Genomic DNA, 13,568 nt, shown 5'->3' on the forward strand with positions numbered 1-13,568 from the left:
TTTATGCAATAAACCTATCATTTTATCATTTTATCATTTTACGTGATATTTGGCAAAATTCAGAAATTAAATGAGAGAAATGACAGTTTTACCCCCGCCCTTTTTCTTTATGAAGTGAATCTAAGTTTGAATCTCAACCGCATGATTAGAAATATGTGGGTTATAGGGTTATTACGATATTTAGAGGTTATCATATGATCACGACTCTAATATAAAATCGTGGGACTGAGATTAAAAAAGAACAAAGAACAAAATATACAAAAAGGAAATGAATACATCCATATATATATATATATAAATTAATATATCTTTAGTATAAATATTATAAAATTATAAAAACTATATCAAAATTCATAATTTTTTTTCCTCTATAAATAGAGACCACATTTGCTATAGTTTTACATAAAAAAATATCATCTTTTATTCTCCTATAATCCTTTTTGTTTGATAAAATTTCATATTTTTTAGTTTACTTTGTTACTAACTATGAAGGATGATGAAAATAATATATTCTCCGATTCCTCAAATTTCAATTATTGTAATTTATATTTTTATTAGTTTGTTTTTATAATTTTTAGTTTGTTATTTATTACGTTTTTCTATAAATTTACAATAATAAGTATTTCATGTATTAATAATATTATTAAAAAATAATATAAAAATAAATATATAATAGTATGGTTGGGTGGTCATTGATAAACCATGAAATGTGGGTGGGTGGTTGGGTTGGATGAATATTGATGATGTGGAAGAAATAAAAATGAATTAAATATTGAAAAAGTGGCTAGTTGAGTTGATTTGGGTGGTTGCTGATAAACTTAGTCTAATGGCGGACCGTCGATGCATACCGGGAAAATTAATGACTTACAGTCGATTCATATCGGGACACTTAATGACGGATGAATGGATTATAACACACACAAAACACACATTCACAATCCCAGTATCTTAAATTCTTAATTGATAAACAGAATTGCCATTACATCATCAATTCCACAGGGCAAAACACCTCCTTCAATGTGAGGCCTACATGCCATCAACTGCTTCAAAAGATAATATCCAAATTTCAATTTACAAATTCCTTATTTCCATTATAAGAAAAATGGCTGCATCAAAGAGCCAACAAGAGGCACTAAGTATACATATACAGATTGGATTCTCCCAATTTAGAAAGAATCTTGGACAAGGAAAACCAACACAAACAAAACTGAATCACAAAATCATACCTTCACAGAGATCATCTCCTGAAGGGAGTAGCAAGTTCCTATAACAGCAAGAATTGTCCCTACAACAATCACTCCCAAATCAAAACCAGCCCTCCTCAAGCTCATCTCATCCTTGAATGTCAGATAATGGAACAGCGCCGGTAGCACAAACCCCAGAATACAGCAAGTGCTGCTCCCGACCAACGACAAGAAATCCGCGAAATTCGGGACAAACAGAGCCACCAAACACACTACTAAAACCAGCATCCATCTCATCCAAATGCAGTACCTCCCCTCCCAAAACCTTCTCTCGAACACCTCATAGACAGGATTCATCATCAATGGGAATGTGAAGAACAGATTGATGCTAAGCCCTAATTGAACGAAGGTGCTCAACAGCCCTTTCCCCATGTTTGCAGTGATGATGTCGGCGGTATCAGGGCCGAAGGCGAAGTATCCCATCACTCCGAAGGATCCGTAGATAGCAGCGATGAAGATCATCGTTAGGCATAGAATTCTCCCGAATTTGGATTTGTCTTTCATCTCTGATTCGAGGGGGAGAGCCATCCCGACGCCTTCGAAGGAGTAGACTGCGACGCCGAGGCCGTAGAAGAAGGAGGAGAAGGTGCCGAACGCCTCCACCGGCGGCATATGGCGGCTGAATAAGAGAGCGTCTTCGATCATGACTAAGCCCATCGCGGCGAGATCGACGATGTCGGCGAAGATGCTGAGGGGAGCTAGTAGGGTTAGGGATGGGATCGAATTTAGTGCTAATTCGAAGGGGAAGCACGCCCAAATGTATAGGGTTTTGGCGGAAAATCCCCAAATTGTGGCGGAAGCGGCGAGCTCGTAGGAGGAGGAGAAGAGATTGGCGAGGGTGTTGCCGATGAAGATGAGGTATCCGACGCAGAATCCGGCTTGGGAGAGGACGATCATGAGATCGACGGCGGATCGGCCGATTGAGCCGCAGACGGCGAAGCCTAGGTCGCCGAAGGAGGCGATTTTGTTGTTGGAGGAGGAGCAGGTGGATTCCTCGATTCGTCTGCGGGTGACGACGAGGAGCATCATGCCGTGGTAGGTGAAGATGGAGACGACGAAGACGGTGATGAGGCTGGTGAGCCAGCCGGTGCGCATGAAGGTGTAGGGGAGGCCGAGGACGCCGGCGCCGACGATGGCGATGAAGACGTTGGCGAATGTTTTGGGCTGGGAGGAGAGGGCCGCATGCTTGCCGGCGCCGGAGGTGTCGAGGAGAGGGGTTTCTACTCGCGGCAGGGAATGGGCGGAGGATTCGCCGTCGGTGAGCTTGCGGATCCCCATTTTCAGCTGGATTTGGATTTGGATTTGGATTTTGATTTTTCAGGGTTTTTTGGGTTATGGATGAATAAGATGAAGGTGGGGAAGAAGACAGAGATGAAAAGGAAGAATATGGGATATTTTGTTGAGGAGGAAAAGGTGGAGATTGAAAAGGAGAAATAGATATTTTTTTTATTTAGCTTTTTGGGATATTAATAGAAGGAAATGAATGAAGGTCTCTCTAATTTCCATGGATGGTGTTCTGTTTAATTGAATGTAGGCCTGCCATGTGGATAGCAACTGTTCGAACCAATACAATCTTGGACAATTTCGGAAACGAACTTTGTAAAATACTATGCTTTTAAAGGTATATTTGTGTATAATACGATTCTTCGGCTCAGGTTAGCCCGGTGTTTTAATCTCGGTTCATTGTTGAATCCAGACATACCTCACTTGCTTCTCTCTCCAATTTCGTTCGATTGTTTCTATCTTCTTTCTATGGTATTGCCTTTTCTCTCAATTTTTGAGCCACATCTCTCAATTTGTGTTCCATTTCGTGATTCACGTGTGTAACAAATCAGTAACATGATTCATGAAAACCAATACTATCTTTAACCATCACTTTATTTATTTGTCAATGCTAACCTAATCTTCCAATAAGCCTTCGTTTAATCTAGAACAGCTACCAAACGGGCCCTCAAATTTTAAATTAACTCATTCTCAAAAAAAAGTTTCAAATAAACACAAGTCACCATCTAACAACTGTCCATCTATATGAATAATCTTCAATCCCATGCCACCAAAAATTGTGTGCCCATAGCTTCTCACTTATCACTATCCTAAAATAAGAGGTAACAGCTGCTCCTATCCTTAACTTTCTTGAATCAAAAAGATGGAATATCCATTTCAATTTGAAATGAATTCAAAATTTGAAATTCAATCATTAACAACAGCTCAAGAGAGTGAGAAAGAGAGGGGAAGGTAATTTCTATACCGAATCGACGCGTTGCCGTTTTGCAGATGTATCTTGGTGATCATCTCTGAATGTCCAACCAGGAAAATCCAGCTCCGAAAACAAGCAGGCGGGAGTCGTTTTGTAGAACGCCAACGGCACCTGTTTGACCTTCGCCTTATCTGTAAAGTTTTGATAGCAATTATACTAATAATGCCTTTCCAGTAAAGAAAATCGAATAGAAGATATCATGTGATTCCGATTGGTTACCTCATCGCCGAAAATTGTAGCATATGAACCCGAACTGAAATCGCTTACTGCAACTTCAGGAATTCTGCTTCTAACGGCCAAATCATTCACCAGGGACAAAGCGAATCTGATCACATGAGACGGATACATCAGTCGTAGTGGGAAAGATGAGGACGTGGGCAGAAGACAATGAACTTAGCACGTACCTAGAAACCGGAGGGCTGTAATGATGACGGAGAGTGTCAATCTCCCAGAGAGAGCTTCCTGCTCGGTCATTGCCACAGTTATACATATCAGTTTTCTGTTATCATAGAATCAGCTAAGAGAAAAATGGAGTGCAATTGAGTTCACACCTCAAGATCTAAATGATAAAGTAGGTAAATTGAATTGATGGATGGGTTTTCTGTTGGGAATGAGCAATACATGGACATTGTATATTAGTAATGAGATCTGATTTATTTATCATCCTTGAGTTTAATCCATCTTTCCATAAATTCCTGTGACATTCTAGAATATATCTAAGTAAGTAATAGCACCATATACTGCATTTACGAGGTGGTAATGTCATGAAAAGTGCACCAGCCTTGGATATATATAAAAGTAACACAAAAACTCAATGAAATAGGAAAAAGCTTACTCATAGCATTGGTATCTCTAGGATCATTTTCCTCATTTTTGAAGTGATCAATTCCTGGCTTCTCTTCAAACAAGTCCTTGCTCGCACCATCAGGAGTGTTATTTTCTGCAATAGTATCCAGATCGATTTCCTACATAGTGGATATGTTATGCCGCACTGAGTGAGCTTGTCAATAAATTAAAGGAATGCACAAAAATGGCTAAACAAAAAGAAAACAAGGTTGCTCTTACCCTATGGACCAGAAAACTAATCGAAGGATGCCTCTGTAGAAGGTTGTGAACCAAAGCAATGATGACTGGTGCTCCTGAAGGACGAGCAAACAGTGAAAGTCTACTCAATTTCTTGCAGAAAGCAGCAGCCAGATATGCAGGAAGCAGTGATGATTTCAAGCACGAGTCCAGCAGCTGACGGTGACACATTAAACAAATATATAATTAGCGCGATGCAGCTTACTAGATGGGTGCAACTTTCCATCGTCAATGCAATATGTTGTGGCAAGTTACACCTATCTTTAGATGACTGCAAGTAATATTCTTTTTCGGCTATTGCATCGTGGCCAGCCATTCCTCTTCAACATGTCTAAAGATGGGTGCAACTTGCCACAACACACTCTCAGCTCTCAAGTTCAACAACCAACAGTAGGTAGCTTATAAGATTCACAAAATCATTAATAGTTCAATGAGATTGTATATCACTAACCTGGAAGAATTTTGATCGATGTTTTGCCATAAACACAGAGGGCTCCAACAGAGCATAAAGTTTATTATAGAAGTTGGGGTACTCAAGGCCATGCTGTGTCATCAGTATAAAGAGGCTGCTGAGAGCCATAACACTGACAACACCATCTATGTCATAGGATCGTGTCAAGAAATCACTGCAGATGATTGCACCAAAATAAATATTAAGTGTGAGAAACATCGATTAGACAAGACTTGACAAATTCCAGTGCAGTTTACCATAGCATTATGGGGGTTGAGAGGTGAGAAATGACAGACTGATGAAGTGTTACAAGAACCTGCACATAATGTATAGGTGTTAGTGAAATTCTAGTACTATCAATTTCAAAATGAAATATAGCACAGAAATTCATAGAGCAGTTCATGGACCATTAATAAAAGCATCTGCATCTTATTAACTGAAATGTTAAAGAGCTATATTTGAGAGTAAATAATACAATGAAAGAATTCCTTATAGAGCAGTTCATGGACCCATTGGCTTACATACTTTCCGTTACCTCTTTGTATACATCAAGAGGAAGAGGCAGACTGAGGAATGATATCCATATGCTTTAGTAAACTTCTGTTTCATTTTCTTTGCAGTAGTTTTGGAAGACAAAACCTGTAAAGTACCAATGTTGGGGATGCTTAGACATAAGAAATCAAACATGTATTTTAAAGATGCATAGTCACTGTCTAAGATTCATCTAGAGAATTTACATTATCATTGGACTTTCTATACTTGACCTCTTTATCCTGTGAGGAGATGCCTGTTATATACAGAAGAGGAGAAGCAACATTGTTGTTAGCAAAAAGTTCATTAAGTTGATTAAGATGCATCGGAAACTTGCTAGTAAATGCTAACACAGCTAAAATATGTTGAAAAAACACCATGCAGGAAAGGTACAATACTTTCGATGCTTCCATCTGTCAGTGGCAACTCAAATTATATGAATGTCAAAACCACTAAAATGGGGCGATAACTGATAGAAAAAAAAAAGATATTTTATCTCCACTAAAGTAGGTGACAAAATAAGGTAGATAAGAGTCTTATCTACATTATTCTCAATCTTACTTTATTTTATCTCCACTTTAACTATTTATTATCATTTTTCTAAAACGAGTACAGAAAATGAAATAACTCAACTACCGCGGAACGGAGGGAGTATCTGTTTACTTGAACAAGATATTTCCCACAACATTTGATGTTGGATAGTGAATTGTTACAACCAAATTAGCATATTTTAATTCATGGACCGGGGATTGTTCCACCTTAGCAAAGGAAGAAAAGAGAATCAGTGACCTTGTAACTAATTCTTGCATCTCATAGTGTTCCCGTGCAGTCAGAAAGGAAGAAAATGAGCACCTCAATTCGCAAGTCAGAATAAAGGAATCCATGGATTTTAAGGACATTCTCTCCATTAGTTCAAATGCTAACTGAATGGCACGTTGCATAGTAGTAAATGCTAATATAGATTAACATCCAAACTTAAATACAGGATAAAATTACCTGATTCGTTCCACGTCTCTAACTTCTCCTCTACAGCTTCCAGTGGTTGGATGCAGACTAGTAACTTGTACATCTTTTGAATGGAAAGCTCAATGCTACATATACAACATGAAAATAAGTATAAGCACCTTAAAAATGAAAAGCAAAATATCTACAGCAGTAACGCTGATGCAACCAAGTAATAATGCCCGGGAGCCCTAGATCAGTAAATGTTCTATAAAAGTGTTCAAATAGAGGGTTGAACATATAATTCACTAATTCCAGTCATATCAAACAACAGCTTCAATGATAAAATATTCACTATCCTTGGTCTTGACACGAGATCATTCACATCCCGACTTACTTCTTTGTTTTCTGTAAGGGAGAACGCAATTATTTATCAACAGAAGAAACAAACTTGACACTAAACGGCCATAAGATACCACTAGATCCATGCCCACCGATGAGTATCATAGCAGTATAAAGAGTCCAAACCTTCCTTCTCCAAAGTCCGAGCCAGCTTTTCGAAGGAACTGCAAGTGAAGTACCTGCACAGTACAATCAAGACCCAAAATGAGGTCCGGCACAAACTATGTTCCTACAACTAATAAAATCAATAAATTAAAATGTTGAAAGCTACACATTTCATCAAACTTCTTCTCTCCATTGAGATCATTTGTGCACTAGCTCAAAGGATGTGCTCAAGAAAAATGGAGCTTACCGAACATCAACGTAATTGAAATACTTCTCTGCTAGCATATCCAATACAACGTCATCAACACCAAGCTCAGAACGAACCTTCAAGCATGATCCAATTCAATAATAAAAGAAAAAAAAATGAGATGTGAATCAACAAATTCACTACGAGATTCACTAATTCAGAGAAATGACCACAGAAAATCAATCAAACTCACAATAGCACGGAGAAGCTTGTGGTAAACAGAGGTATTGAACTTCCCCGCATTTCCGACTTTCACAAATTCCATTATATCAAGCACAACTTCCTGCATAAAAAGAAGCTGATGATGTTTCGCGCCTTCAATTTCGGAGAATTCAATAAAGTAATTGTACCCTAAGAGCACCGTCGGATTGGGAGGAGGAGACGAGGTCGATGAGGCACAACGTCAGCTCGTCGAATTTGGAGCGGAGCCACGTCAGGTAGATGAATTCGGGGTCGGGATCGGCGTCGGAATGCTTGGAGGAGGAAGGGAGATTGGGGATGAGGGGAGTGAAGAAGGATTGGAGCGAGAGGAGAGATTCGAGGGCATATGGTGGCGGAGAATTGGGGGTGATGAAGGATAGGAGAAGGGGGAGGTTGTTGACGTGTGCTCTTGAGGTCAGAAGCTGCTGCCCCATGGTTTTCAGCTCCGACAGAGTATGCTTCTCTCTCTTCCTCTTCTGCTTCTCCTTCTCCTTCTCCTTCTCCTTCTCCTTCTCCGAAGCGATGGTTGCCATGGCTGCCGGTAAGAGAGAGAGGTGTTTTTAGTTTTTTCTTTATTTTTGTTTTTTCTAACGAGTGAACTAATTCACTTTCCCTAACTCATATTTATTTTATATCATTTTTGGTACCGTAACAAAAATAACTAAGAGCATCCACAATGGCGTCTAGCGCACCGCCTAGCCAAGCGCCGGCGCTAGGCGGTCGCTAGGCGAACCATTGGAGGAGGCGAAAACCGCCGAGCGGTTTTCCGAAAATCAATTTCGCCTAGCGCTAGGCGGTCAAAATCCGCTGGGCTATGCGCTGGGCGATCCGCTTGGCTCCATTGCAGCACCCGCGGATTTTTTATTTTTAATTTTCAAAACACTATATATACGCGATTTGAACTTCATTTTCATTCGCACCACTTGTACTTTTTGCGATTTTGAATGTAATTTTTTTATTAATGTACTTTTTAAAAATTTTTGTACTTTTTTAAATTTATTGTACTTTTTTTAAAAATTAAAATAGTATTATTAATGTTTCCCGTATATGTCTCGTAAATTAAATTCCGTATATTGTGTTATTAGTGATGTGGCTATTGATGTGGTTGGGCTATTTATGATATGGCTAGGCTATGACTGTGCTATTTCTGATGTGGCAGGAGGATTTTTAGTATTGATGATGTGGCAAGATGAGTTTGTGGCTAGGCTATGACTGGGCTATAACCACTGTGGATGCTCTAAAGGGACCAAAACGGTGATTTTCTTGTTATGAATGATATTTTAAAAATTTCAATTAAATAGTATATTAAACATTATTTTTTTTCTTCCTTTCTTATTCTTTATTTCTTCTTTTATGTCTTGATCTTCTTTCTTTTTTCTTCATTTTCTTCTTTTTTTTTGTATTTTATCTTCTTTTCTTCTTTCTTTTTAATATTTTATACATCCATCTAATTGTATTCATAATATAAATCAAGAACGAAACACCTAATTAAATTAATTATTTAAAATAATTAAATCAATTGAAACGTACTTCACACTCTTCATACACTACACGCACTTCACACACTACACGCACTTCACACACTACACACACTTCACACATTTCACACACTACACAAATTCAAAAATAGGATGCTTGAAATGTGTGTAGTGTGTGAAATATGTGTAGTATATGTAGTGTGTGAAATGTGTGAAGTGTGTGTAGTGTGTGAAGTGCGTGTAGTGTGTGAAGTGTGTGTAGTGTGTGAAATGCGTGTAGTGTGTGAAGTGTGTGAAATGTCCGTAGTGTGTGAAATGTGTGTAGCGCTTATTTTTGGTAGAATCAACATTAATTATTCATATTTCATTTCATTCCATTTCTATATTAATTTGTAGTTATCAAACATAGGAATTGAATCAATCAAGGAATAACAATTCAATTCTTTTTGCATTCCTTGTGCTTACCAAGCATAAGAATGGAATGGAATTGTCATTCCCTTCCCATCTTCATTCCATCATACCAATAAGCCCTGGTTCGATTTCGAATTGCCGACCAATTAAACCACTTTTTATTTTGCAAGCATCTAAAAAAATAATGTTTTTAATATGAACATAAAATTTAGTAAGTGGAGTATATATTTGTTGATCTATTTATCAATCGGATGTTGAAAATATTGTGTTTGATGTCGCAAGAAACAAAAATGAAATCAACAATTTGGAATCTGTTGGATTGGGCCTTGTCCACGTAACATTGGAGTAATGAGAGAAGGAATGTGCATTTTTGATGTCCAAAATCAAAGCTATTAAGAGTCCATTAATCACACCATAATCAATGATTAGGGCTCCAAAGTCCAATTGACGCAAAAGATTCGAACTTTCCTCTGCATGTTTGAAGATGAATTAAACCCCCTTCTAATTTTGCGGGTCTCAGCATGGAAACGTGGATCAATGTGACAACAACAACAACAATAAAAGTAGCCGCTGTAGCTGCTATATACGACTGGTTCCTGCAATTTCGCGGCTCTGATGCCAAATCAAATCGAATCGAATTGAATTGTCCCCGCTAACTGAACAGTCTTAGCTGCGAGTATGATCGAGCGCTGCTGAATTCGTTTCAAGCGACAGGAATTTGGGGATGGAGACGTGGTGGCGGCGGCGCCGCAACATCGAGGAGTTCTCGAAGGGGTATTACGGGGTGTGTGCGGCGGGAGGAATGCTCAGCGCCGGAGCTACGCATCTCGCCATCACCCCTCTCGATGTGTTGAAGGTTAACATGCAGGTTTTGCTCCGTTTACGATCTCCAGCTTGATCTGTTTGTATTCTGTCCGCGTTTTGACGATGATTGCATTTGTTCTTAATTCCTAATTGTGATTTTCGGCATAGAAATCCGAATGTGGGGCCTTCTAGAATCCGGAATAAATGAATTTGTGGGTAGAATTGTGTTATGTTTGTTGCAGTTGGTAGATTTCTTCAATTTCTGCTTGTTTTCTGAGTAGAATTGTGTTGTGTTCTTTGCTTATGTCGAAATGATTTCCGTCGTGTGTAGCTTAAGATTCCTGAGTGCTACCTTGTTTTCAGATGATAAATGTTGCTCTATAGAAGAATAAGAGGTGGTGGGGTGGGGTGGGGTGAGGGGATGTGCCCTGGTTGTGTTTTTCGGTTTTGACCCGAGATGCTTGCGTTTCACGTCTCAGTCCGTGATCCCTGATTACGAGTTTGGGCCTAAAAATCTCAGTGTGGAGCCTTCTAATATTCTAAAGAAGTGTTTTTTCTGAATAGAATTATGCATATGTTGACAGTTCGTAAAGCCCTAATTGAGATTTTGGGCCTAAAAATCCCACTGTGGAGCCTTTTACTATCTGAAAGAAATGAATTTTCTGAATAGAATTATGTTTATGTTGACAGTTCATGTATTACAGTTAGGTAATGCTTTCATTTCCCCCTTGTTTTCTTAATATAATTATGCCATGTTCAATGGTTATGTCAAGATGATTTTCACTGTGTAGCTTATATAGTTAGGTTCCTGAGTGCTTACTTGTTTTCAGATGAGAATGTGGCTGAAAATTAGAAGAAAAAGAGAACAAAGGTGGTGGTGGTGTGGAGGGGGATGTGCCTTGGTTATGTGTGTGTGTGTGTTTTATCGATGATTGCGTTTCATCACTTCATGTTTAAATTCGTAATCCCTAATTGCGATTATGTGCCCTGGTAGTGTTTTTCAGTGCTACATTTGCTGATTTGCACGTTTCAGGTGAATCCAGTGAAATATAATGGCATCATATCAGGGTTCAGTACTCTTTGCCGAGAAGAAGGTGCTTCGGCTCTTTGGAGAGGTTGGTCTGGAAAACTTATTGGTTATGGTGTACAAGGTGGATGCAAGTTCGGTCTCTACGAATATTTCAAGAAACTATACGGTGATCTACTGGTGAATCAGAACAAGGGTGTCATATTCTTCCTCAGCGCTGCATCTGCTCAGGTCTTTGCTGACATTGCTCTCTGCCCTTTTGAAGCTGTCAAAGTCCGAGTTCAGTCGCAGCCAAGTTTTGCCAATGGCTTGGCTGATGGATTTCCTAAAGTTTACACTAAAGAAGGGTTTTACGGGTAACTGAAGCTAACCCCATCAAGTTTAGTTGAAATCTCACCTTGGGAAACGCTGACACGTGCTGCGTTAAAATTGTTTGCAGATTGTACAGAGGACTGCTTCCGCTCTGGGGCCGTAACCTTCCATGTAAGCGCCCTTGCTGCAATCGTCTTCTTTCATTTCATTGCTTAATGTGCTTGCTCTTACATTTTAGTGCTAGGCTCTAAAAAGTTTGTTCCCAAATTCGTTGGAGATGTTGTTCACCTTATGCCTTTAAACATCTCATAAAACCTGTCCTCCGAGCTTCAGCACATTTCCAGTAACCCGAGTTCATCTATAGATACGAACTATAGGAAGTCGCTACATCAGTCCCCATGAAGCCCAGAAACATGACCTTTTCCCACTAAAAGCATTCTTTGCTCGCTGCGTTACGTGATTAGCTCCATACCGAAGTCTAAATATCACTAGGGCATTATAACCCATGGCTGAGAAAACACGTTTTCATGTACGATAGCTTCACTTTTGCTACTGCTGACCGGCATCCTTGTTTTGGCAGTCTCCATGTTCATGTTCACGACGTTTGAGCACTCTGTGGATCTAATGCATCGCAAAGTTATACGAAGAAAGAGAGAAGATTGCTCGATACCCCAGCAACTAGCTGTGACGTGTCTAGCTGGGTATTCAGCTGGGATTGTTGGTGCTGTGATCTCCAATCCTGCTGACAACATAGTTTCATCTCTTTACAACAAAAAGGCTGCAAGCATACTGCAGGTATTTCGCTAGGATCGATCAAATCCGTTCATATTGGTTCTCGTTGCAAACATATATGTCGCCCGTGTTTTTCTTTTCTTTCAGGCGATAAAGAAGATCGGGCTTGCCAATCTGTTCACTAGAAGTCTCCCCGTTAGAATTGCAACGGTGGGTCCGGTCGTTACGTTGCAATGGTTTTTCTACGACAGCATCAAAATGTTCACGGGACTGTAAGTATATATAACCACTCCAATTGTTTATAGTTTATGCTCTTCACCTGTTGTTGTCACCCTTCTTCTCATCAGAAGAAAACATTGTGTTTTTTTTCGGGTGTGCAGACCTGCGAGCGGAACTAGTTGGCGGCTATCATCGGGTGGACAACAAATGGACCAAAAATGAAGCTTGGGGAAGGAGGAGAAATAACAGCTTTAAATTTCTTCTTTTTAGATAATTTTATTTTTTAACCTACTTGGAAAGTGACGTTTGGGTAATTTGAATGATAAATTTAAAGTTAGGTTTATATTAATCCTTCTTTTTTTTTTTCTAGTAGAGGAGTATAAAACATCCTTACCTTTTTTCTCTTTTTTTTTAGCTTCCTACTTTTTTTTTATCTGACTTATGGTTGTTTATACTTAATAATTAGGACTCTAAATATTTTATTTAAATATGAATTCATCTATTTATGAATTAATTAGTTACTACTCCCTCCGCGAGAAGTTTCATTTTTTCATTTTAGTCTGTTCATGAATAAGAGTCTCAATTCATTTTTTATTATAAATGATAATAGGGTCTTACATTTTATTAACTCATTACGCATTCTACTCATATTTTATTTAAAATAAATATACAAGTTGGATTCATATTTCATCCATTTTTTTCACTCACTTTCTTAATATTTTTTTAAATTCATATTGACACAGACTCCTAAGAGCATCCACAACCGTGCTCTTGCCAGCGGCACGGTTGTGGGCCCGGACGGTACTATTCATGCCTGCTCTCTGGCAAGAGCACAACACCCACAACTGTGCTCTTCCGCAAGGACGAGCACAATTAATATAAAATTCAATTACACAAAAACATTTCCATAATATTAAAATTCATTTAAAACCCACAATAAATATTACAAATGACAAATAAAATTAAACATTGCATAATTAAAATCCTAAAAATTAAAAATTACATAATTAAAATCCTAAAAATTAAAAATTACATAATTAAAATCCTAAAAATTAAAAATGACACTACTCATTGCCGAATTTCGCCCACATGTGGTTGATTAGGTCTTCTTGTAGTTGATTG

The 13,568-nt window shown here is 38.6% G+C and overlaps 2 protein-coding genes and 1 pseudogene across 2 annotated transcripts; 1 reads left to right on the forward strand and 2 right to left on the reverse strand.

Moving 5' to 3' along the window:
- Positions 1-931: 931 nt before the first annotated feature.
- On the reverse strand, positions 932-2,948 carry LOC121748129 (amino acid transporter AVT3B-like). The gene has a single exon (XM_042142351.1). The coding sequence runs from the start codon at positions 2,520-2,522 to the stop codon at positions 1,221-1,223; it is 1,302 nt and encodes a 433-aa protein (XP_041998285.1). The 5' UTR covers positions 2,523-2,948; the 3' UTR covers positions 932-1,220.
- A 156-nt stretch (positions 2,949-3,104) lies between these two features.
- LOC121748060 lies at positions 3,105-8,045 on the reverse strand (annotated as a pseudogene).
- A 1,783-nt stretch (positions 8,046-9,828) lies between these two features.
- On the forward strand, positions 9,829-12,795 carry LOC121747729 (mitochondrial phosphate carrier protein 1, mitochondrial-like). Its single transcript, XM_042141829.1, has 6 exons — positions 9,829-10,220; positions 11,190-11,539; positions 11,623-11,666; positions 12,076-12,290; positions 12,375-12,499; positions 12,608-12,795. The coding sequence occupies exons 1-6, from the start codon at positions 10,077-10,079 to the stop codon at positions 12,666-12,668; spliced, it is 939 nt and encodes a 312-aa protein (XP_041997763.1). The 5' UTR covers positions 9,829-10,076; the 3' UTR covers positions 12,669-12,795.
- The last annotated feature ends 773 nt before the right edge of the window (positions 12,796-13,568 follow it).

This window comes from Salvia splendens, chromosome 9 (genome assembly GCF_004379255.2).
Source record: "Salvia splendens isolate huo1 chromosome 9, SspV2, whole genome shotgun sequence".
NCBI lineage: Eukaryota > Viridiplantae > Streptophyta > Magnoliopsida > Lamiales > Lamiaceae > Salvia > Salvia splendens.

What these genes read in the sequence shown, in the direction of transcription:
- LOC121748129 (XM_042142351.1), bottom strand. Translation starts at nt 2,522, where the DNA reads ATGGGGATCCGCAAGCTCACCGACGGCGAATCCTCCGCCCATTCCCTG.
- LOC121747729 (XM_042141829.1), top strand. Translation starts at nt 10,077, where the DNA reads ATGGAGACGTGGTGGCGGCGGCGCCGCAACATCGAGGAGTTCTCGAAG. An exon ending in ACTAAAGAAGGGTTTTACGG is followed by an intron (nt 11,540 to 11,622) that starts GTAACTGAAGCT and finishes AATTGTTTGCAG; the next exon opens with ATTGTACAGAGGACTGCTTC. An exon ending in CTGGGGCCGTAACCTTCCAT is followed by an intron (nt 11,667 to 12,075) that starts GTAAGCGCCCTT and finishes TTGTTTTGGCAG; the next exon opens with TCTCCATGTTCATGTTCACG.